Source organism: Vitis riparia, chromosome 3, assembly GCF_004353265.1.
Source record: "Vitis riparia cultivar Riparia Gloire de Montpellier isolate 1030 chromosome 3, EGFV_Vit.rip_1.0, whole genome shotgun sequence".
Classification (NCBI taxonomy): domain Eukaryota; kingdom Viridiplantae; phylum Streptophyta; class Magnoliopsida; order Vitales; family Vitaceae; genus Vitis; species Vitis riparia.
In genome coordinates, this window is record NC_048433.1 from 8,091,816 (window position 1) to 8,118,261 (window position 26,446).

Genomic DNA, 26,446 nt, shown 5'->3' on the forward strand with positions numbered 1-26,446 from the left:
ATGTAAATTAGGGTGCGCCTCACTTCACTAAAGCCCGTGCCTTAGATGCGCCTTGCGCCTCAAGCTCCAAGACTACTTTGCGCCTTGAGCCTTTTAAAACTATGGAGCCACACCCCCTTTCATGGCCCAACCCATCATGGCCAGCAGCCAATTGAACAAGCCTTAATAACCAACGGACCACACCCCCTTTCACAGCCCAACCCACCATGGCCAACAGTCAGTTGAGATGCAAGCAACTAAATGAGGTTTTTAAAGGATATTTTATGCTCTTGCTTTTCTGATGTGGGACACGACAAGTCTAACAAAAAACAATCAGCATATATATATATATATATATATGCAGAGTTTACGGCCCGGGGGCTTGAACCTTGGAGCAAGGGTTCAAGGTGAGCATGGTTGCACCAACCTACTGCTAGTTGGTTTGTGCTAAGGGTTGTAAAAAACATAATAAAATCATCTCAGATATCTAATATTTTTTTAAACACTTCCATTTTCCATATTAAATATTATATATGTTTTATTTAATAAACTTTAAAATATTAATATATTTATATAAAAGATGAAAAAATAAATATTATTGATTTTTAATTTTATTTATATTTATATTTTTTAAAATTATTTTTAATTTTAATAAAATATAAATTATATATTTATAACGTCACCGATTCAACCGCGGTTCAACCACCAGTCCGACCACTAAACTCTGAATCGGTAACTTTTCCGGTTCGCTGACCGGTCCGATTATGAAAATATTGCCTATCACGCACTTTCTTAAAACACCATCCACCTTCAACTTCCCCATATTTACCACTTATAATTTGCTTCCAAAAGGCCTCCCTTTTTGTTGCTAACCATCAAATCCACCCACTTGCAAAGAAAAACCTTATTGAGCAAAGAAAGATCCCTAACTCCTAGGCCACCCTTTCTCTTATTTGAACATATAGTAGTCCACTTCACTAAATGAGACTTTCTCTTTAAATTCCAACCACCCCATGGGAAATCCCTCTTAATTTGTTCAGATCTCAAACTCACTTTCCTCGACATCTAGAATAACGACATAAAATAGATAGGAAGCTAGATAAAGAGCTCTAGATCAGAGCAAGCCTCCCCCTTTTGGAAATATACAATCTTTTCCACATTGCCAATCTTTTTCAGAACCTCTCTTCCACTCCATCCCAAAGCACCAAGGAATTAGAAGGGGCACCTTGAGGAAGACCGAAGTAAGTGGTTGAAAAATCTCCCACCTTTCAGCCTAGTTCAAAACCCAAACCTTCCAAGTTCGCCACCCTCCCAACTAAAGTGAGCTCACTCTTCCTTGGATTTATTTTCAACCCCAATATGGCCTCAAACCACAAAAGTAACCAACATAAATAAGTCGTTTCAACTTGGGTGGCCTCACACCAAAGTATTATCAACAAACAACAAATGAAAAACCTTCATTCCTTCTCCATCTCTACCATTCACCTTGAAACCAGACAGATAACCACCCTCCCTTGCCCTCTTAAAAGGCAATTGAGTGTCTCCATGGCTAGTGTTGAATATAATGTATTTATAGTGTACAATATTTCTTTCCTTTCTTAATATAGGTCACATATATGGTAGTTAGTTCAACCTAACCTTGTATATATATTTCTCTATTGTAAGAAGTTAATCATATGAATGAGAATTAAGATTTTCTCTCTCTCTCTCTCTTTCAACATGGTATCAAAGCCAAGGGAGAAAACTTTGTTCTTTCTGGTTTACCCATGTAATTAATTATAGGAATCCGTCCAGTGACCGTGTTTCATTCCGGCCACCTTTTCCATCTCCCAAAGCTTTCCGATCAGCCATATCGTAGTCAGAAAACAATCATCACCATCAACATTTTTCCGGCGATATTTTCCGGAGACTTTTCTGGCAGCCTTTTTTTCCGGCAATATTTTCCGACACCGACCACATCATCAGGAGCACAAAGAGGAGATCTGCAACTTTTCTCAAAGCACCGGAGCCAAAAACCCATCCACGCGCCTCCCACGTGTCGTTTTTCTCCGGCGGCTTGAATCCCACGCACCAGCACGTGAGGACGCATGGCCCACTTTGTGGTGCCGAGCTTCTATCAACAGGCTGGTCCAATGCCGTCTTGCACTTCTAAGCCTCTGTCAGTCCTCTCCGAACCCTGCTTCTCCATTTTTATGGCATTTCAGCCTCCGCAAGTCTTCTTTCAGCCTCCTCCGGCCTCCGACGGCAGCTCCCTTCCTTGGTTAAGACCTAGTGTGTGACTTGGGAATGCCTCTTTTTCATCTCCAATCACTTTTCTCCTTTGTTTGGGTCCCGACATACCAGGTTCTTCTTCCACAGCTGTAATCCAACCTCCCTTTAGGGCTCTCCTCGATCCAAACGTGATTCAATCTCAGGTGAAGTGGATATGGTGACTAAAAATCCTATTTTTACATCCATCATCTCTGGATCTCCTACTATCACATCGGAAAAATTGATTCGTAGTGAGAATTATCTCTCCTGGTCAGTGTCCGTGGAACTCTGGTTTATGGGACAAGGTTATGAGGATCATCTTGTTAAACCTGAAGATGCTATACCTGATGTTGACAAAGTGCAATGCACAATTATGCAGCGTATTATGGCAATCTGTTGATCCCAAAATTTTACATCATCTTCGTGCCTACAAAACCTACTTTAAATTTTGGACTCAAGCTAAAGGATTATACACGAATGATATTCAACGATTTTATAAGGTGGTTTCTGATATTGTTCATGTGAGATAGCAGAACATGGATCTATCTACTTATATTGGCCGAATTGTGTCTCTTAAGGAGGAGTTTTTAACTTTGATGCCCTTCACTAATGGTGCTAAAGCTCAACAAATACAGACTGATAAGTTCTTTATGGTGTTAACCCTCATTGGCCTCCGTCCAGATCTTGAGTCTGTCCGAGATCAGATTCTTGCTAGTCCATCAGTACCATCATTAGATGATGTGTTCGCTTGTCTCTTACGCCTCTCCTCTACTCAAACCTTGTCGACTGATGGTCCTTCAAATTCATCTATGTTAGCCTCTCAGACTAACTCTCAAGGAGGACGTAGTGGCAATCGGGGTCGAGAACAACGTCCTCAATGCACCTATTGTAATAAGTTTGGTCACACTCGAGATCGTTGCTATCAGTTACATGGACGGCCTCCTCGCACTGCCCACATTGCTCAGTCATCTGATCCTCTGCTATCTCGACCTGACTCCACTGGGAGCTCCACATCTCAGAGTATCACCCTTACTGGTAGTGATTATGATGCCTATCTCCAATATCAGGCAGCCACATCAGCTTCTGTTGCTTCTGTTGCCCAGACCGGTAATGTCTCTATCTACTTTACTCAGTCTCCTTCTCTTGGCCCGTGGATTCTAGATTTTGGAGCATCTGATCATATCTCTGGTAATAAACATCTTTTCTCCTCTATTACTACTACCTCTGTCTTACCTACTGTTACTTTAACTAATGGTTTCCAAACTATGGCTAAAGGTATTGGTTTAGCTCATTCTCTCCCTTCTCTACCTCTCCATTTTGTCCTTTATGCCCCTGAGTGTCCTTTTAATCTTATTTCCATCAGCAAAATAACTCGCACTCTTAACTGTTCTATCATTTTTTCTGATAAATCTGTAATCTTACAGGACCAGAGTACAGGGAAGACGATTGGCATAGGGCGTGAGTCTCAAGGCCTCTATCACCTCACATCACCTTCATCTCCTGCAACTTGCATTTCCACCGATGCTCCTCTTCTCATTCACAGTCGTCTGGGTCATTCTAGTCTCTCCAAGTTCCAAAAGATGGTTCCTCGTTTCTCCACTTTGTCGTCGCTTGCGTGTGAGTCGTGTCCGCTTAGGAAACATACTCGTGTCTCGTTCCCAAAGCGTTTGAATAATCGGGCAAAGTCTCCTTTTGAACTTGTCCACACTCATGTTTGGGGTCCGTGTCGGACCGCGTCTACTTTAGGATTTCAGTATTTTGTCACTTTCATTAATGACTATTCAAGATGTACTTGGTTATTTTTAATGAAAAATCAAGCTGAGTTATTCTCTATTTTCCAGAAATTTTATGCTGAAATCCAAACACAATTCAATGTTTCTATTCGAGTGTTACGCAGTGACAATGCTCGGGAATATTTTTCTACACCCATTACTTCTTTTATGTCCCAACATGGGATCCTCCATCAGTCATCTTGTGTTCATACTCCTCAACAAAATGGGGTTGTTGAATGTAAAAATCGACATCTTGTTGAGACAGCTCGTACCCTCCTTCTCCATAGTCATGTTCCTTTTCGTTTTTGGGGGGATGTTGTTCTTACAGCCTGTTACTTGATTAATCGTATGCCCTCATCTATATTACATGACCAAATCCCTCATTCCCTCCTTTTTTCCTACCCAACCTCTTTATTTCCTTCCTCCTCGTGTCTTTGGTTGTACCTGTTTTTATTGAATATAATGTATTTGTAGTGTATAACCTTTCCTTGTTAATATAGGACACATATATGGTAGGACACATGTATGGTAGTTAGGACTCTTAGCCTTGTATATATATATATATTACTCAATTGTAAGTAGATTATTACATTAATGAGAATTAAGGTCTTTCTTCTTTCTCTCTCTCTTAACAGTTTTGTTCATACTCTCACACCTGGACAGGACAAGCTCTCCGCCAAGGCTACGAAATGCATCTTATTGGGATACTCTCGACTTCAGAAGGGCTATCGCTGTTATTCCCCTGACACTTATTGTTATTTTCTCTCCGTTGATGTCAACTTCTTTGAGGACTCTCCATTCTTCTCATCCTCTGAATCTCTTCCCATTTCTGAAGTATTGTCACTTTCATATATACCACCCCCCCCCCCCCCCTCCTCCCCTTCAGATGCCCCCCCTTCAGATGCACTCTCTCGTCCTCTTCAGGTTTATCATCGTCGACATCGTGTTGTTGCTCCTCCTCTCTCTTCAGCTGAGGTACCTGATGACTCACCTCCTGTCCCACCAATTTCTCCTACCCCGGCCCTGTCATCTACTGACCATTTGCCTATTGCTCTTCGGAAAGGTAATCGATCTACTCGTAATCCTCATCCTATTTATAATTTTTTGAGCTACCATCGATTATCTTTATCCTATTCTGCCTTTGTCTCTACTTTATCCTCTGTTTCTCTTCCTAAGAGCACTAGTGAGGCACTTTCTCATCCTGGGTGACGACAGGCAATGGTTGATGAAATAGCTGCTCTGCACTCCAATGGTACATGGGATCTTGTTTCTTTACCTCCTGGTAAATCTACAGTTGGATGTCATTGGGTCTACACTGTTAAAGTTGGTCCTGATGATCAGATTGATTGCCTTAAGGCCCGCTTGGTTGTTAAAGGTTATACTCAGATTTATGGTTGTGACTATGGCGACACCTTCTCTCCCGTTGCCAAGATTGCTTCTGTTCGCTTATTTCTCTCCATGGTAGCAATGTGTCATTAGTCTCTTTATCAATTGGATATTAAGAATGATTTCCTTCATGGTGAACTTCTCGAGGAAGTGTATATGGAGCAACCACCTGGTTTTGTTTGCTCAAGGAGAGTCTGGTTTAGTGTGCAAGTTACGCCGCTCTCTATTTGGCTTGAAACAGTCTCCTCGGGCATGGTTTGGGCGTTTTAGTTCAGTTGTTCAATAGTTTGGAATGCTTCGGAGTGAAGCAGATCATTCAGTTTTCTATCATCATAACTCTTCGAGCCAGTGCATCTATTTGGTAGTTTATGTGGATGATATTGTCATTACAAGCAGTGATCAGGAAGGTATCCAAAGACTAAAGCAACACCTTTTCAACCACTTTCAAACCAAAGACTTGGGCAAACTCAAGTACTTTCTGGGACTTGAAATAGCTCAATCCAGTTCAAGTGTGGTTATGTCACAAAGGAAGTATGCCTTAAACATCTTGGAAGAAACAGGTATGTTAGAATGTAAACCTGTTGACACTCCTATGGATCCAAATGTCAAACTTGTACCAGGACAAGGGGAGCCTCTAAGAGATCCTGGGAGATATTGACGACTTGTAAGCAAACTGAACTACCTCACCATAACTCGGCCAAACATCTTTTTTCCTGTGAGTGTGGTTAGTCAATTTCTACAGTCACCATGTGACAACCATTGAGATGTTGTGATCCGCATTCTTCGATATATTAAAGGAACACCAGGCCAAGGTATGTTGTATGAAGACAGGGGTCATACCCAAATTGTTGGTTACACAAATGCAGACTGGGCTGGTTCACCCTCATATAGGCGTTCCACCTCAGGATATTGTGTTTTTATTGGAGGTAACTTAATATCCTGGAAGAGTAAGAAACAAGATGTAGTGGTCAGATCAAGCGTCGAAGCTGAGTATCAAACTATGGCTTTGGCAACATGTGAACTCATATGGTTGAGGCAACTCCTTCAAGAATTGAGATTTGGAAAAGATGAATAGATAAAGCTAGTCTGTGACAATCAAGTCGCATTACATATTGCATCCAATCCAGTCTTTCATGAAAGGACCGAGCATATTGAAGTTGACTGTCACTTCATTAGAGAGAAGATCGCATCAGGGTGTGTTGCTACAAGTTTTGTTAATTCAAATGATCAACTAGTAGACATCTTCACTAAATCTCTCAAAGGTCCCAAGATTAAATACATTTGTAACAAGCTTGGTGCATATGACATATATGCTCCAGCTTGAGGGGGAGCGTTGAATATAATGTATTTATAGTGTACAATCCTTCTTTCCTTTCTTAATATAGGTCACATATATGGTAGTTAGTTCAACCTAGCCTTGTATATATATTTCTCTATTGTAAGAAGTTAATCATATGAATGAGAATTAAGGTTTTCTCTCTCTCTCTCTCAACAGCTAGCATAAACAAATATGCTAATAGTGGGTCCCTATGCCTCAAGCCCCTAAAGCTTTGAAAAAAACCAAAAGGAGTGTCATTCACCAAAATTGAGAAACTTGTTGATATGCAACGTCTAATCTAATTGATCCACTTTTGCCTAAATCTCATCTTGTCCAACACCAAAAGTAAGAAGTCATAATTAACATGATCATATAAACTTTCTCAATGTCAAGCTTACACAACACCTTACAATTGTTGCTTTTCAACATAGAGTCAATTGCCTCAATGGCTATAAGCATAGCATCTAGAACTTGCCTTCCCTCCACAAAGGCATTTTGGAACTTGGAGACCACTTTGCTCACCATCTTTTTAAGCTTATTAGCCAACGCTTCAGTCAATAACTTATAAAAACCACCCACTGAGTTTATGGGCCTAAAATCTTTAAGATCTCCTACCCCTCCTTCCTTTGGAATCAACACTAGAAAAGTCCCATTAAGACTTCTTACAAATCTACCCTGTTCAAGAAAGTTACTAAAAAAACGATCACCTCTTCCTTAACAAAGTCCCAACTAAACTACTGAAAGGTTCCAACCTGAAGCTTTATCCCCATTTAGATCTAATAGGGCATTAAGCACCTCTTCCTCCACAAACAGCCACTCTATGTTGCATCTTGAACATCTAAAGTGTCAAAATTCATATCCCTGATAAAGAGGCACCACTCCCCTAGGTTCAATAAGAGATTCTAAAAAGCTTGAACATCCTCTCCTTAATAGATCTCCTCTGTTAAGCAAACCCCTTTTTTTTGTTTGCATGTGCCAATTCGTGAAAGGAATTGGTTTTTCTATCACTATCCTTTTAACCATACCTCCCTTGATTTCTTATTCCAGCTAGTTTCTTCCATAAGTCCCCATTTACGAAATTCTGCCTTTGCTTCCTCCCTTGCAACCACCTCCACTTGAGATAAAGCCCCCAACCTTTCTTTTGAATCATAGAAACCCACTTAGAAGGAGTTAAATTCTTTCTAACTACCATATTACCAAAAACGTCTTTTTTCCAAATTTTAATTTAGCCTTCAGAATTTTCAATTTCTCTATCAAGATGAAGTTACAAGAACCCCAACAATTGAACCCATCCACCATCTCTTCAACATATCTTTGAATCTCTCCTTCTTTAGCCACATATTTCAAATATAAAAAGAGTAAGGCCACTCCTCAAACCGCTCCCATCCAACAAAATCGATGAATGATATGACACAAGTCTAGGTAAGATATATTGCACTACCTTGCTAAAGTGGCCTTCCCACCCCTCAGAAACCAAAATACGATCCAACCTCAACTATGATTGATTATTCAAGCCCCCACTCCAATTCAAGGACCCCCAAGCAAAGGAAGATATCTCAACTGAAGATCCTTATTATTTGTGAAAATCTTCTCATGGCCACAAAAAGCCTACTAGCTCTATTACGCTCCCTTGGAAATCTAACAATATTGAAATCACCTCCAATGCACCATGGGTCATTCGATAGCCCCCTAATGGCCCCTAGCTCCACCCACAAGCCCTTTTATATTAAGTATTATAATTTATATCTAGCTTTTTTAAGATATTAATTTTGATATTTATCTTGATATTTTTTGTCATTAATTATTATATTTATCTTTAAGTTTTATATAATATTAATTATTTTATTAATCTTTAAATTTTATTTTAAAATTTAAGAAAACTATGAGATAAAAGAGAAAAATAAATGTATCCGTAATTTTTAAATAAATTAAAGAAAGAGAAAATGCAACTAAATAGCCTCATTTGTACTACATCTAATAAATCTGTAACTAACACATTATATCCAATATATCTGTATCTAACACGCATCTAACATATGGCAATCATGCAAGAATTTGGGCAGGGATAGTTGATTATTTAAATATAAGAAACCGAAAAAAGATCAATAAAGAAATGAGAAAAGTAGAATGGAGAAAGAAGATACTAGTTCCTAACAAACCAGATTGCATTGTTTTACTTATTTCTTTATTATCATTTGCAATATTTTAGCCTTTCTATTTCTTTGTTACTGCAGTTTAATAGAACACTTGTAAATATATATATATATATATGGAAATTAACCTTCTCTTCATTGTTGTTTAAACATGCAAGAAATAATTCTCAAAATTATGTAAAGACTGCTGGCCAGAACAAATGAAAATACTGAGAATTGAGTATTATTAGGCATTGTACCAACCATTGCACACGCCAACGTGTTTCACGCTTTTCAATAACACGAAGACAAGCACGCAATGCTTCTACAGCCTGTTCCCGAATGGGCAATGTCGGATCCCTCAAAGCAACCCAGATAGCATCCACAAACTCAGGTACATGAACATTGAAGACAGTTGAAGCATTTTCTGCCATTTCCTGCCATGAGAAAATTGTACGTAAATATGAGATGCAAATATCTTTCACTAGAGGAATTCACCAAATTCAGATGAGGATGCTGAAATAAACTAAAGCACCTAAAATAAGATGAGTTATTCCCCAATTAGAGTTGATGAATATTTGATATTTGAAATGATTAAAAACATTGCTGACAAGAATCTTTTAATTTTTTTTTCTTTTATAGATAAATAAAACTAGTATTGAAAAGAGCCAAACAAGGGTGCACCAAACTACACAATAGCGGCCAAAAAGCGCCAAGAAAGGGAAGGAAAATAAAAAAACTACTCCCTCCCTCAAAATAAACCCAACCAATCAATGAAATCAAATAAGGGCATTAAACTTCCTCCTATAAGCAATTTGGTCTGAGAAAACAAGTCACACAGAAACAAGACTTTCAATCTTTGATCAAAGAGCTCCACATTCTCAAACAACCTTCTGTTTCTCTTCTTTCAAATTATCCAAAAAATGCATAAAGGGGCTGCTCCCTAAACCATTTTCCACTTCTTTCCAACAAAAGAGTCATGTCAACCTAACAGACTCCAACAAAAGAGTCATGTCGACCTAACAAAGTATTTCTAACTAAGAAGGAAATCACCCATAAAACACCAAAAAGAGAAAACAAAAGCTTCACAACACCCTCACCTTGCTACAATACAAAAGGATGTGGTCAATTGACTCCTCATGAGTGTGACATAGGAAACATCTATTGGCCAATGACCAACCTCTCCACTATAGCACTAATCAAGGGTCAAAGCTTTTGCCCAAGTTTCCTCCCAAGCAAAAAAACTCACCTTCAATGGAACTCATGCATTCCACACAATACCTACTAGGAATGATACTGATCTCCCCACCTTCAAGCCACAATAAAGGGACTTAACAAAGAAAGTTTCACTCTTTGTCTCCAACCAACACACCTTATCCTCACCTCCCTCAACTACCACCTTATCTTGTGGTCTTGCCAAAAAGCGCTCCACAATCTCAATCTCCCAATCACTTAGAAGAGTAAAGAATCTAGGATTCCAAACCCCTTTTCCATTAGAATGAAACCACGAGGCCACCACTCAAGCCTTCTTTGAACCGGCTAAGGCAAATAAGGAGGTAAAAGAAATATTTAAAGGTTCATCACCACACCATTTATCCTTCCAAAATTTTACCCTTCTCCCATTACCCACAAAGAAGATATTCTAAAATTAACTACCTCGAACAATTTTCTTATGGTCTTCCATAACCTAACACCAGAACTATCACTCGCTTCCTTAGAATACCACTCCCCTTCAACTTTCCCATATTTACCACTTATAATTTGTCTCCAAAACACCTCCTTTCTGTTGCAAAAAGCTAGCTCCACTTGTAAAGAAGGACCTTATTGAGCGAAAAAAGGCACCTAACTCCTAGGCTCCCTTTTCTCCTATCTGAACAAACAATAGCCCACTTCACAAAATAAGGTATTCTCTCTAAAGTCTCACCTCCCTACAGAAAATCTCTTTGAATTTGCTTCAACTTTAAACTCACTATCATTAGCTCGAGATCAAAGACATAAAGTAGATCGGCAAGCTAGATAACGTATTGCTAATTAGTATTAGTCTCCCCCCTTTGGAAATATATTATCATTTCCATATTGCCAATCTTTTACGAAGCCTCTTTTCCACCTCATCCCAAGCAACCAAAGAATAATGAGGGGCACCTAAAGGAAGGCCCAAATAAGAGGGTGGGAGCACACCCACTTTGCAACCTAACTTAAAGGCCAACTCCTCCAAGTTCTCCACCTTCCCAACTAGAATGAGTTCACTCTTGATTAGGTTAATTTTCAAACTTGAAATGGCCTCAAACCACATCAATAACCAACTTAAGTAAATCATGTGGGCAAGGAAGGCTTCACAAAACACCAAACTATTATTGACAAACAACAAATGAGAAACCTCCATACCCTCTCTAGTTCTACCATTCACCTTGAAACCAAGCAAAACCTCCCTAGCTCTCCTAAGAAGGCAGCTCAACACCTTCATTGCTAACACAAACAAGTACAATGAAAGCGAGCCCCCCTGCCTCAATCTCTCAAAGCTCTAGCAAAACCCTGAAGGGATACCATCCACAATAATAGAAAATTTTGGTAAAGAAATGCACCAACTAATCCAACCGATCCACCTTTCCCCAAATCTCATTTTGTTCAAGACCTCAAACAAAAAGTCTCAATTAACATGGTCATATGCCTTCTCAATATTAAGCTTACAAAGCACCTTAGGGTTGTCACTTTTTAGCATCAAGTCAATTGCTTCATTAGTTATAAGCACAACATCAAGAATTTGCCTACCCACCATAAAGGCATTTTGAAATTTGAAGACCACTTTGCTCACCACATTTTTAAGCCTATTAGCCAACACTTTAGCCAAAAGCTTATAAAGGCTACCCACCAACCTTCTAGGCCTAAACATTGCATTGAGGCTCTTTACAAAATCCCAACAACACTACCAAATAGCCATTCAAAAACTATCCGATCCAACAGCCTTATCCCCATTTAGATCTAACAAAGCGCTGAACAATTATTCCTTTAAAAAAGGCTCCTCCAACTTCATTGCATCAAGACTATTTAAGGCATCAAAACTCGTGTCCCTGATACTGGGATGCCACTCCTCTGGTTCCGATAGAAGAGTCTGGAAAGCCTGGACAATCCCTACCTCAATCTTAGCCTCCTCTATTAAAGAAACCCCATTCATTTTAACCTTAGCCAAAGTACTCCTCCTTCTATGTGCATTCACCATTTTGTGAAAGAAACCGGTATTTCTATAACCCTCCTTTAACCACACTTCCCTTAACTTTTGCCTCCATCTCGTTTCCTCCATAGTTGCCCATATACAATATTCTTCCCTTGATTCCTCCCTAGCACCCACCTTCTCAATAGATACTACCCCCAACCTCTCTTTAGAATCCCAAAAACCCATCTATGAGAGAACAAAATTCTTTCTAATTGCCATGTTGCCAAAGACCTCTTGGTTCCATCTCTTCAAATTACACTTGCAAACTTTTCAACTTTTTTGCCTTCATTTCTTTGAAACCTTCCTCCTTAAGCCACATATTTTCAAATCTAAAAAGAGTAGAGCCTCCTCGTAAACCAACCCCATCCAACAAAATTGGTGAATTGTTTGACATAGGTTTAGGCAAGACACTTTGCATCACCCCACTAAAATGGTCTTCCCACCCCTCTAAAATTAGAAAAAAATCTAACCTCAATTCGATGGAGGAGAGAGAGAGAGAGAGAGAGGCTAGAGAGAGAGAGAGAGAGAGAGAGAGAGCGAGAGCGACGGAGGAGAGCGAGGCTTTCTAAGTGCGAGCGAGAATGCAAAGGGTGATGTCCTCGCGGGGTCTAGAAAAAGCTTCAGGAAGGGTAGCTTCGAACTAGAGTCGAAGTCTTTTGAGGTCGAGGTGGAGGAGAAGAAAGGCAAATTGCAAGCTACGATTGTGGAGAGGAAAAGAGGGATTTCCTCGTGGATTAGGCTAGGACCGGAGAGCCTTGGGTTCTTTTTTTATTGTCTGGTTCTTTGTATCAAGGACACGAGAACTGGAAAATGGGAAAGAAAGTGGAAGGAAAACGGGAGGGCCTATTCACTAGTGCGAGATCAAAACAAAGGGGGGTGTTTCCTCCGATTAAATGTTGTGGACCTGGAGAACAAAAGGTTCAGCATCTTTATCCCCAAAGGAAGAGGAACAAAAGGTGGTTAGGCTTCAATGGTGGAGACGCTACGGCGCTTGGGTTTTGCTAATGGAGGAGAGGAAAGCCAGAAAGAAGAAGCGCTACGGTTGAAGCCCAGTATGGTGAAAACCTTTGCAGAAGTGGTCAAACCGCCGAGGGGCAAAGAAAGAGCAACAATTAGGGTGGAGGTCAGAAAGAAGGAGCTAAGTTGAAACTTAAACAAGTTGGCTCACTATTTGGTTGGGATTTTTAACCCTAGTGCAGTGATGGGGGATGACCTAAGAAGTTAGGGGACCCATTTGGCAAAAATTTGGAGACTGAAGGGCAATCTAGGGCTAGCAAAATTGGAGAGGGGCAAGGTATTGTTGGAATTTGAGCTTTTGATAGAAGTAGAGAAAGCCCTTAAACTCGAAAGCATCTCGGTTGGGGGGCTCCTCATTCACCTGGAGAAATGGAGGCCCAAGACGGGATGCCTGTTGAAAGGGGAGAAAAGGAGTGAGGCTTGGGTGCAAGTTGTGGGCTTACCCGTCTCCTTCTGGGATCGGGCCATTCTGAGAAGGATAGGGGAGGAGTGCGGAGGGTTCCTCGCAGTTGACTCCCAAACAGAGAAGCTGGAGGAACTGCAATGAGTCCGGATACTAGTGAAGCGTAACGGCGAGGAGCTTCCCAATGTGGTGGAGGTTTGGGTTGAAGAGCTCTGCTACTCGTTAACCCTCTGGTGGGAGGTAAGGCCAGTAATGAGAGGGCGACGGCAGGAAAGAGTGGAAAGAAAGTCGTAACAGTAAGTGAGGTTGGGGGTGAGGCCTTTGCACGCGCTGGTGAGCGCGTGCTAGAGGAGAATGACGTTACGAGGCTCGAGGCCCTACTGCTGCCTGCCGATGGGACGAGGGGGCAATCAAGTGGGTCGGGGCAGCCTATGGACCCTGTTTGGAGCTTTGACGGGTCATCGGTTGGGCCCCAAGGATCGGGTGGACCTACTTTGTCAGGCCTAGCAGAGGTACCTTGGAGTTCTAAGGCTTCTAGGTCCACTGGGCTTGCTCCTCTCTCTACCATCTCTCTTGAGACTGGGCCGTCTCTCCTTGGGCTGTCGTCTAGGAAGGATTCTAGGTGGGCCAAGGCATTGGAGTCTTTTGTGGTGCCTGGGCTGGATTGCCGAGGCCCGTCCCTGCCCTTAGCTGAGGATAGAGCCCAATTAGGGGCAGCCCACCCCTCCGTGTTAACTAGCCCAAGCCTACTGGGGGGTCCAGACTCTGGTATATCTTCTTTCTGGGTGAAGGATGGCCTGCGGAGGCCTTCTAAGGAGCTGCTACATTTTGAGGAGTGATCAAAGACTAACTGTGCTTTAATGGAGGAAGCTTTGAGGTATGGGAACGACTCTATCCCTATTGGAACGTTGGTTTCTGGTTCTTCTTCTTCTCCCTCTTCTTTTTCTGATCGGACTCCATTGGGGGAGTATTACAACCTTTCTGGGGCCGGTTTGGAAATAACCTAGGGGGTTTCACCGGGTCGCATGTTTAATGGCACGGGGTCTTCAGAGAAGGAGACAGTCACTCGTTGGGAGTTGATGGAGGTAAATATTGGCAGCATTGAAGAAAGTAGAGAGGAGTTTTGCTTAGTTCGCACTATGCCACAAGAAGTTAGAGGATGGGAGCAGCTTAGCTGGGAGGAAAGCAGTCTGGCTAGGTTCAGTAAGTTTCTGGGATTTTCGACAAAGGGATTGGAGAAAGACATTTTGGAGTTTCTGGTCAAAACCAGAAAGAGAAGGAAAAGAGTTCACGGCAAAACTCTTTTGGAGAAATCGAAATTCGAAAGGGAATTGAAAAGGCTTGAATGCTCCATCAACTATGAGGGGGGGAAGAAGCAGAAATGTGCTATGCAAGGAAGAGGGTGTCAGATTATGGAAGTCCAATGAAATTAAGGTTGTTGAGCTGGAATGTGCGTCGAGCTAAGGATAGCTCTAAAAGAAAGGTGATCAAGGCCATGATTAGAAGCCAGAAAGTGGACTTATTCTGTATCCAGGAGACGAAAATTCAGTCAATGTCAGAGGGTGTGGTGAGGAGTTTGGGCTCTAGGGGTTTCTTGATTGGGGCGCCATGGGTGCTCATGGATCTACGGGAGGGATTTTGATCTGTTGAGACAAAAGGACCCTGGAGGTGCTTGAGATGGAGGTGGGGCATTTCTCAATTTCCTGTAGGCTCAAGAATGTAGAAGATGGGCTCGTTTGGATTTTCACAGGAGTGTACAGGCTGTTTTCTAAAGAGGAAAGGGAGATTTTGTGGGAGGAGCTCGGGGCAATAAGGGGCATCTGGGATGACCCCTGGTGTCTAGGGGGCAACTTCAATGTCATCCTCTCCCAAAGGAAAAGGAGCAATCAGGGAAGGATGACTGGTGCAATAAGAAGGTTTGCTCAAGTTGTTGATGAGCTAGAGCTCCTAGATCTTCCTTTGCAAGGGGTGTGTTTTCCTAGAGTGGGGATAGGAACAATCAGTCTTGGGCTAGACGGGATAGATTCCTAGTGACCCAGAACTGGCTTGATCATTTTAGTGGGGTAGTCCAAAGTAGGCTGCCCAGACCCACTTCAGATCATTTTCCCATCTTGCTGAAGGGTGTGGGTTAAGACGGGGCCCCTCCCCGTTCAGGTTTAAAAACATGTGGCTTAAAGTTGATGGGTTTAAGGATCTTCTTCGGGGATGGTGGCAGGGGTCGGGGGGGAGAGGGAGGGCCAGTTTTAGATTGGCCACTAAGCTAAAGGTGATGAAGGAAAAAATCAAAGGTTGGAATAGGGACGTGTTTGGAAGGCTGGAAGTTAATAAAAATTCAGCTCTCCAGCAAGTCGAATTCTACGATAGGGTAGAAAGTGAAAGGAGTTTGTCAGAAGGAGAAACGGAGCTGAAAATAGAAGCTAAGGAAACCTTCAAAAAGTGGGTGTTATTGGAAGAAACCCGTTGGAGACAATTGTCAAGGGAGTTGTCGCTTAAGGAAGGGGATAAGAACACAGGCTTCTTTCACCGGATGGCCATTGCCCACCGAAGAAACAACTTCCTGGATAAAATTAAGATCAATGGGGTGTGGTTGGCTGAGGAGCAGGAGGTGAGGGGATTGTGAATGCTTTTCAGCAACTGCTCTCAGAAGAGCCAAGCTGGAGAGCTGATATTGAGGGGTTGCACCTTCAATGTCTAAACCTCAGTGAAGCTGAAGTCTTGGAGCTGCCCTTCACTGAGAAAGAAATCCACTCTACACTGGTGGAAATGAATGGAGATAAGGCTCCAGGCCCGGATGGGTTCACAGTGGCCTTTTGGCAATTTTGCTTGGACTTCGTGAAGTAGGAGATTGTGGATCTGTTTAAGGAGTTTTTTGATAAGAAATATTTTGCCAAAAGTCTCAATACTACCTTTCTGGTCCTCATTCCAAAGAAAGGTGGGGCTGAGGACCTTGGGAATTTTCGGCATATCAGCCTTTTAGGGGGACTGTACAAGCTTTTGGCCAAGGTGTTGGCCAATAAGCTGAAGAAGGTCATAGGTAAGGTGGTCTCCGTGGATCAAAATGCTTTTGTGAGGGGCAGACGGATTTTGGATGCCTCACTCATAGCTAGTGAGGTGATTGATTTTTGGCATAAACGTAAAGAGAAAGGGTTGATTTGCAAACTGGATATTGAAAAAGCCTATGAGAATAAAAACTGGATTTTGGCTTGGTTCAAGGCGGCTTCTGGTCTAAGAATAAATCTAGCTAAAATCGAATTGATTATTGTTGAGGAGATTGAAGATATTGAGGAAATGGCAGTGGAGTTAGGGTGTAGAGTGGGGTCTCTTCCTACTGTCTATCTGGGGCTGCCCCTTGGAGCCCACCACAAGGCCTTGTCTATGTAGGATGGGGTGGAAGAAAGAATGAGGAGAAGATTAGCCCTTTGGAAAAGACAATATACGTCTAAGGGCGGGAGAATTACCCTCATTAAAAGTACACCGGTCAGCATTCCTATCTACCAATTGTCCCTCTTTCGAATGCCCAAGTTAGTAGCAAAAAAGCTTGAAAAATTACAAAGAGACTTTCTTTGGGGAGGGGGAATCCACTTAATCAATTGGGAAGTGGTGTGCACTCAAAAAGAGAAGGGGGGTCTAGGCATTCGGAAGATTGATCTCCTAAACAAGACCTTGTTGGGTAAATGGATTTGGAGATTTGCCTTTGAAAAGGAAATCCTTTGGAAGAAGGTGATCGGGGGTAAGTATGGCTAAGAGGGATTTGGATGGCGGACTAATGAAGCTCGCGGAACGTTTGGAGTGGGGGTTTGGAAGGAGATTCTGAAGAAGGCAAACTGGTGTTGGGATAACATAGGGTTCAAGGTGGGTGAGGGGACTAAAGTCAAGTTCTAGACTGATAATTGGTGTGGCAACGCGGTGCTGTCCCAAAATTTTCCCCAATTATTTGCCTTGGTGGTCCATAGGAATGCAACGGTCAATGAAGTGTGGGACTCAAGCCTTGGTCAAGGAGGTTGAAATCTTAGATTTTCCAGAGATTCTAATGACTGAGAGCTGGATTTGATAGGAGAGTTGTTTCATATGCTGAGGGACTTCAGAATTTCTTCAGAAGAGGACTCAGTGTTATGGAAAGGAGGGGTCATGGTACTTTTCGGATTAGGATGCTTATAATTTGATGGCTGCTCCTAGTGCCATTGCCTTCCCAAAAAAGAGCATTTGGGTGGATAAGGTTCCAACCAAAGTTACTTTGTTTGCTTGGGAGGCCACGTGGGAGAAGATCCTCACTTTGAATAGGCTCCAAAAACGGGGGTGGCACCTCCCTAATCGTTGCTTTTTGCATGGCTGTGAAGAGGAAAATGTAAATCATATTCTTTTACACTGTATAGTGGTCAAGGTCCTCTGGGAAATCGTCCTTGCCTTGTTTGGGGCTCAGTGGGTGTTCGCAGAGACAGTCAAAGAGGTGTTATTTAGTTGGAGGGGCCCTTTTGTGGGGAAAAAGAGGAAAAAGATTTGGAACTCCATCCGATTGTGTATTTTTTGGACGGTATGGAAGGAAAGAAATAGATTAACTTTTAGGGGGGGCTCTTTAGCTATACAAAAACTCAAAAATTCTTTTGTATGTAATTTGTGGAGTTGGGCTAGGGTGTATATGGGAGAGGAGTCCTCTTCGCTTTTAGGCTTTTTGGAGTGGCTAGAGGCTCCTTAAAGGCTGGTGAGGTTGATTGTTCATGTGTTTTTTGTTTTTAGGCTACTGTGTATACTACCTATATGCTTTGTGGCATTTCACCCTTTAATATATTTTGTGCTCATTTATCAACAAAAAAAATCTAACCTCAATTAGGTAAGATTATTTAAGCCCCCCTCCAAGTAAAAGACCTCCAAACAAAGGAAGGTCCCTCAATTGAAGGTCCTTAACGACTTTAGGAAATCTTCTCACAACCACAAATAGCCTAGTAGCACTAATACACTCCCTTGGAAATCTAACAATGTTAAAACCATCTCCAATGCACAACAGGTCACTCCACAAGCCCTTAGTGGCCCCCAACTCCACCCAAAAGCCCTCTCTATCACACCCACAAAAGGGACCATACGCCCCCGTGAAAATCTAGACAAACCCATCTCACAGTTCTTAAAACAAGAAATTGAGAACTCCTGAACTTCCATACCCACCAACTTTAACACCCTATTGTCCTAAAAAACCAAGACCTCGCATGTTGCCCCCTCACTTTCACCTTTCCACATTCTAAGAATCTGCCTATTCCAATATTGTACACCAACTCTACACTTAGATCTTGGTTTCCTGAAGGTAGACCAAATCTGCCCTTTGAAACTTGATGAAAGACTTTATAACCATCATTTCATTGCTACCATTGGCCCATTTTACATTCCAAGTTAGAATTCTTAACTTCATAAGTCTCTTGACGATAACGTACTACTTTTATGTCCCTTTCACCCTCTGATTTTGTCCCCTCGTATTTCACTAAACACTCCAACTTCTTAAGCTCTCTTTCAAAATGAGAGAAAGCAGATTTACTTCTCTTGCTAAAGGCTTGGCCCTCTTGTCCCTTGTCCTAATTTTATTAAGGAGTGTCAAGATCTCCTCCTCAAAACCCTTTGTTGCCATGCCTAAGAATTTATTGAAGGCAACCAAACCATTGAAAGACCCCCTTCTCCTCCAACGCAACGTCACCCTAACCCACCACCCTCCCCTCCTCATTACCTCACTTGGCCTCCCTAACCACAACCTCCTTTCCCTTGTTGGCCAGAAACTCCACCAATCTCCCATTTGCCAAAATCATCCTCAGTGGCACCTAGTCCACAAGCTATGGAACCTTCCCCCTTGCCCCCTCCATTTGACTCTGTGACAACAAAAGCTCATCCTTGGACCCCACTTCACGTACAAATGCAGAAGAAGGAGAAGAAGTAGAAGATGTCCTAACCCCTAAAGAGGAAACAGGAAAAGTGGCAAACCTGGAAATCTTGTTGCTTTCTCCAAAAGTATTTCGTCGATGAGTGGGAACCGAAGAGATGATGATGAGGGAGCCAGCATTGGGGAACAACCAGCCCCACCACCATCAGTGAGGAGCCCAACTATAGCCCTAGACTCAAAAGAGCCCTCTTATCCCTTTTAAGGCCCTCCCAATATGAAGACTTTTAGCCCAAACTTACCCGACCCAACCCACTTGGCCCATTCTCAAAAAAGGGAACCTTTAGGCCACTGCTGCACTGGGCCTCCTTGCTGCTGCTACCTGTAAGAACACAGCTGCACTCACCTCTTTAAGGCCCAACCACACACTTCCACTAGCACCCTCCACATGAGGAACCTCAAGAATCTCCATTTCCAAACAATCCCCTTTATTGCCCAAAGAACTTCCCCTGTCAACGTCGCCTCCTGACACCTCTCCAAACCACTTTACAGAAACACCAGCCACCTCCCAGCCTACCAACATGCTCCAGCAATCAGTAGGCGACACACACTCAACCTCCTTTTGGCCCCTCAAACCCTCCTCACACTCTCAACATCTAGTGTCTGACCCTCTCCCCCATCCCTAACCTTCTGGCCACTGTTCTTGCCCTTCAGCTCCACATGAGCCAAGGTGGAAATTCCTACCATAATGTATAGCAAAGACAACAAGACCTTCTACCACCTACAACATCCTCAGCTTTAAACTCCCATTTGAACATACTAGTACTCTAGCCCACTACAAGTGTAGACAACTAACAGTTCCCTCATCCACTGGTACAAAGCCCCCACAGCAGTCTCCTATCTTTCTGAAAATCTCCCAACACCATAGGTGAAGAGGGAGCCTCAACACTCTCACCCACACCTCCTTAGCATGAACTTCTTTCCAGTGGCAAACTGCCTCTGGATTCCACCTCTCTAGATGTAACACCTTCTCCTTAAACCCCTTAAGAGCACTTTCTAAGAGTCCAAGAAATCCTCAAAGTCAAACAACAGCAAAGCTACCCCTAACAAAGAAATCTTTACTCCCCCTCTCATAGGTCAATTAATGGCTACCCAACTATTTAATGATCTTAAAACTGGGCCAAGACTAGAACCCTCACCCCACCTTCCAACCAAATAGCGCCTCAATTGATCGTCTCTGTTTTGAACCTCTTTGGTTCCCACCTGAATCCAAATTGCTTCACCCACCCTACCATGAGCCTTCCTAGCAGCATCTATATACAAAGCTTTCATCCCCACCTTCGAGCTAACCCCAGCCTCCACACTCCTATAGTTGACTGGGGAAGGAGGAAACCCTGCCTCATTGGAAGAACCTACACCTAGATGGCAAAGCTTCTCGGCTAGAACAGACCACACCCCCACACCCCTCCCCAAAACAAACAAAGGTAAACCACTTCGTTCAGGAAAACACAGAGCAAATCTCTTAGCCTCCACTGAGCTAACCACACAAAAATGAATCTACTTAACTTCTTTGAACGGTGCTCCATCCTGAACTCTCTACCATTTTCCACTCAGACTTTGTTGCAACGCTTCCATCTTCATCCATGCAACAAGCTTCCACACCATCCAAAAGATGACACAAGCTGAGCTCCCAAAAATTAATCCACGAAGAAAAGCCTCTGCCTCTCTCCAAGATTCTCCCTAATAACTTCCCACCAACCTCCTCTAAAGAGATTTCAAAGGATTTAAAGTCAATAGCAAACCAACTCCTTCCTCCTCTCATCCTTCCCCAATTTCTTATAAAGTAAAAACCACTATCTGTTAAATTTTAAACCATTTGTCAAGCTTCTTAATCAAAATCATGCAACTTTTAGTACAAAAATTTATGTAATTTAATTAAATTTATATATTTGTCATACATAAAATAATTATATATAAAAGCATATATTGATGGATTGGTCTATATGGTTTGTGTCCAAGGCCTACATTTTCAGAACTTCCCATGTGAGTGTATCCATATTATGCTGTACACATCTTGTGTCCATGTCTAGGACATAGCTTCATCTAATTTGACAGTTTAACATTAAGTTGCACTCATAAATAGAGAGCCTTTTTTTTGGATAGGCAAACAAGAATACATATTAATAAACAAAATGTTGCACTTACTTTCAAGATTAACACAGCAGCGAAACGACGATACTCTATCCTTTCTCCACGAAGCCACTCCAATGCATTTTGCACCTAAGGAAATAAGAGGATCAGAAACTTACTGCACCCAGAATACCACACAATTAATAAACATGTAACAAACCTGGCACTCCACTTCATCTGCAGTCATTGCTCCACCAGCCCTAGCCAGGTGGCCAAGAACTGTACTAGCAAGGATTAAAACATCACGGTCACGTTTTGCCTCAAACACAGTCCGCACATAACCAGAGAATTTTGAAACTTTGGAAGCACTCTCGCCTAATGCCACATCTATCAACTCATCAATAGCTCTTAAAGCTCCCATATTTTCAGCAACATCATTACTGTCTAAAAGATTAGATATGCGATCATACAACTGATCCATGAAACGGGAGAAAGCTTCTCCACTAAGATCACGAGCTTCTTCCTCCAAATGTATCTTCAAAGCTGATGCAGCCCCATCCTACAAACAATAAGACAAATAATCCAAATATGGCCAGCACAGAAAGCAAGTGAACCAAAGCAATATACTAACTGAAAATTTTTATTTGTTTTTTTCTTTTGATAGGTAAAGACAGGTATGTATAAATTAATAATAGGAAAAAGTACAATACACGAACTTAAACATAATAAGCAGTTTCAAATTTCAACCAGCTTAAGCAGCAACAAAAGAATAATCAGTATAACAATTCATTGAAAATTTACTCTAAATTGCAGACTCTCCAAGAAATAATTCATCACTAAAACGAGGACTTTCAAATTCCAAATCAAATTCAATACTTTGTAACAAAATGTAGCCCAAGTCTTCTCGAAACTTCTTCTAAACATATGGCATGTAGATTTTGTAAGGATTGGTCAATTACAACAATTTTTTTCAGAGCTGTTGATTGAAGGGTACCTAATTATGGCCCTTATCTTTAAGAAACAGGGAAAAGACTGATCAGTTACACATTCTGGGAAATTAATATAACATTAGACAGCTAAGACAAGGTAGGAAATGGATAAAAACAAATATTTGAAATTAAATTTCATTAGTTGGTACTAGTATTTGGCTTCTTAAATTTTCCATGAGCCAAAAAGGGAAAGGACATAAGATAAGAGATCCAACATTTCGATTTCTTTCCTATTTATTGGTTTACTCTGCTTTCTCAATAGCCAAGCATGGATAGATTGGACAAAAAACAATGAAACCAAACAAACCATGGAAACCAAAACACTACATAACACAGTGCTCAATTTGGTTCCATGACATGACAAAATTGAAAAAAAAAAAAATCAAGCTTCTAGAATTTCAAAATTTTTCACTGGCTGTGACAGGAGAATCAAAAACCCATACTCAATTGTCTGTATTACACTGAGTTTTGCATTTCCCTGAACAGCATTTTCCTTTTCTATTTGCCTCCACATGATTACAATTAGATTTCTCATTCTTCTCACCAAGCAAGTGGAAGCAAAAAGAAGATGGAAATGTTACACTCAAGACAACTAAATCACAAACTATTATTTGACTCAATGAAGCTGAGTTTTTCAATATATTTGCAAACTAAAGCTCTCCCCCCACATCAACCAACTAAAGAAAAAGGGCCTGCAAGAGCTAAGAATTCGATCCCCTTGAGGGTCCACACTTTTCGCAGAAACCAAACAGGAAAGCCACAAAAAAAAAAGACCGAAAATTCCAAATTTTCACTCCTTCCCACTCATTTTCTCAGCAACCAAACCAGAGATTCAGAAACAAATTACGACTCTCTCCAAGTCTAAGAAAATTGCCCCATTTTTCTCAGCAACCAAGCGGCAGTGGAAAATGCTTTCCTATCTCCTAAAACAACAAAGTCAGGCACTATTATTTGGCTCAAATAAGTTGGGTGTTTCACTATAGTCCGAACCCAAGCCATAAAAGCCCAAAGAACTAAAATCTCAACTTTCCGTTCCGTTCCACACTTCTCCCAACCAAACAGGAGAGAATAAAAACACAAGATTCAAGCTCACATCTCCTTTTCTCCCCGCACATATTCCAAGCAACCAAACCAAAGGCAACAGAAACAGAACGCAACTATCCCTCTGAAACAAAACAAAGGAAAAATCCCCACTTTTTTCCCTGTCTGTCTCCCACCCTCAATTTCACAGTAACACAACAATAATTGAAAACCAAAAACAAAAACGACATAAAAACAATCAAATTTCCCCGTACAAAACAAAAAAAAAAAAAAAAAAAATTGAACCTTGGGAGGGCCGCGAGTGCAAAGGTCGGCGAGAATGCGGTTAAGGGCGTCGAGGCTGGAGCCGGCGGCGGCGGCGGCGGCGGGGGCGCCGAAGCGGATAGATTGAGCAGTGGAAGCCATAATGAAAGGAAAACCCTAGCTGGATCTTGATTTCACATGGAAAACAAGATGCAGTGTCCAGAGCGAGACATGGTTTGTGAAGTGCGAGAGATGAGTAGGCGTGGCTCCTATGTGGGCCTTTTTGTTCTTATTTCCTTTCCTCCTTGTTCCTCTGCTTCGCTTTGTATTCAAGCCTTATTGGCCTACAGCTCATCCTCTCTTTCCTCTCTTTCTAGGGGTTTCTCTCTCCCTCTCTACTGTGCACTTGTATGATTCCAAGGGATCTAATTCTTCCCACCTTATTATTTACATTTTTTATTTTACACCCAATATGCAAATTAAAATAATTTATTTTCAACATTTTTATTTCTTTTAAACCATGAGGAGGTGTTATTATATTTTCATTTTCTATACCCTAAAAATCTTGTAATAAACCCCACCTGTTGTTTGAGATTTTAGAATTTAGCTTATTTCCAAATTATCCAAGATTCAAATTTCACAAATATTTAAAAAATAAAATTCTAAGATTTTGTACTAAAATCGGAGTGATATACTTTACTTATTTTTAACTATTGAATATTTTGAGTTTGGATTTAAAATACTTTAATAAATAAATAAAAAATGCTTGTAATGTCACATGTATCTCCTTCCTATTTAACGTAAACGATTGACATTAGATTATAATGATGTGTTAAAACGACTTCAAAGGAGTAAAAAATCTTAGGTCGGAGGTCGATGAAGATCCCAATAGATGAAGTTTGGTTTTCATTGAATTTGAACCGATATTCCAACGCACTCATTTTTTGGGCTTAAAAATAATTAAAAAAACAAAAGTTTTAAACTTGATAATATTTCGACTCATTAATTGATTTTATGAATAAAGTTCAACAAAAATACTTAATAAATGAAAAGTGACTATAATGTTACATGTATCTCCTTATTTGACAAAAATGATTGACATCAAATTATAATGAAGTGAAAAATCTTAAGTCGGAGGTCGATGAAGATCACAATAAATAAAATTCATTTTTCATTGAGTTTGAATAAGTAATTCAACACGCTCATTTTGGGGGCTTAAAAATATTTACAAAAACAAAAGTTTTAAATTTGATCATATTTTGGCTTATTGGTTGATTTTATGAATGAAGTTCAACAAACTCTATAGAGGGTTGAACCTAATTAATTTTTGTCATTCAAAAATAAAATTTTGATGAAATTGAGTTATTTTAAGAAATTAATTTAGTTTAATTTGAAAAAATAGAACATTTTGTAATATTAATAACTCACTTTATTATTTATACCTAATATCCAAATTAAATAATTTATTTACAATATTTTTTATTTATCACATTGTGAAGCAAAGTTAGGAATGATACTTTCATTTTCTAGACTTTGGAATATTTAAGAAATTAAATTCTATTAATGAGATTTGACTATTGGGTTCTAAATATCCAAATATTGAGATTCTACAAATACACTACCTTTTAAAGGTCTCTTAGAATTCCCTAACAAAATGAAAAAAGGTAATTTATTTTGTGGGTAAAGATTGGTAAACTCATAGATGTTTTTAAATAATTAACTATTGTAATTCAAAAATGAAAGTTTGTTTGGTAAGATGGGACTTTTATGATATTTTAAGAAATTAATTTAATTACTTTAAATTGAAAAGATAAAATATTTATTTAAATTAACAACTAAAAAGTACACATACTAAATGGTTCCAAAACAATGAGAGATTGTTAAATGCACTCACCCAATTAGTAAAAACCCAAAATTTCCTTTTATTTTCCTTTAGGTTTTAATAATTAAACAAACCATATAATCCTAATAACCCAACAAACCACAAAAATTACAATAATCAAGCAATTCACAAAATCCTAATAACATAATAAATCATAAATCATACAAAACCCTAATAAAATAAGTTAATAGGTTTTATAGAGAAAGAGCGATAATGAATGAAAAATCTACACCTTAAGAAACTTAAATAGATAAAGAAAATGAGGAAGAAATTATCTTGAGTTAGCTGGACGTTGGTAATGACTGTGGAACTGACAAGCAAGTGAGATACATAGGGATGAGGTGAGAATTGGGGGTTGGGGTGTTGTAGTAGTGTTTTAAGGAAGTTTAAAAAGGTTGCTTTTTCCATTTGGAAAAAATTAAATATTTTAGTTTTTTTTATTCCGTCAAGAATTTAAAAAATTAAGTAATAAATCATGAAGAATTAAAAAAATAAATAACTTAAAGTCTAAAAGCAAATTACTTTTAGCAAAAAAAACAAACAAACAAACACCTCGTAAGTGCACTATTCATTGCACTTTGTTGCTCTTGTATCTAATTTACAAATTAAATTATTTTAAAAATAATTTAGAATTTTCATATTTTAGAGGAGAGGTATTATACTTTCATTTCTAGATCATAAATGTTATATTATTACCCTATTTGTTGAAATTTAGCAATTGAAATTCTTAAAATACATATCTTTAAAGGTCACATGAAATTTTCTAAAATTTGATAGTAGTGTGATGGTATTACCCTCCACCTAATTTTAACCATTGAATCATAGATTTAATTTTGAAG

At 40.3% G+C, this 26,446-nt stretch overlaps 1 protein-coding gene across 1 annotated transcript in view; it reads right to left on the bottom strand.

Moving 5' to 3' along the window:
* LOC117910833 (serine/threonine-protein kinase TOR) overlaps positions 1-24,076 on the bottom strand; it is a 121,097-nt gene extending 97,021 nt beyond the window's left edge. Inside the window, exons 1-4 of the mRNA XM_034825005.1 lie at positions 23,768-24,076; positions 21,673-22,011; positions 21,528-21,602; positions 9,102-9,274 (exon numbers count right to left, since the gene is read on the bottom strand). Coding sequence (XP_034680896.1) covers positions 9,102-9,274; positions 21,528-21,602; positions 21,673-22,011; positions 23,768-23,887 — 707 coding nt within the window. The 5' untranslated portion in view covers positions 23,888-24,076. The remainder of the gene's footprint in view (positions 1-9,101; positions 9,275-21,527; positions 21,603-21,672; positions 22,012-23,767) is intronic.
* Positions 24,077-26,446: the final 2,370 nt, after the last annotated feature.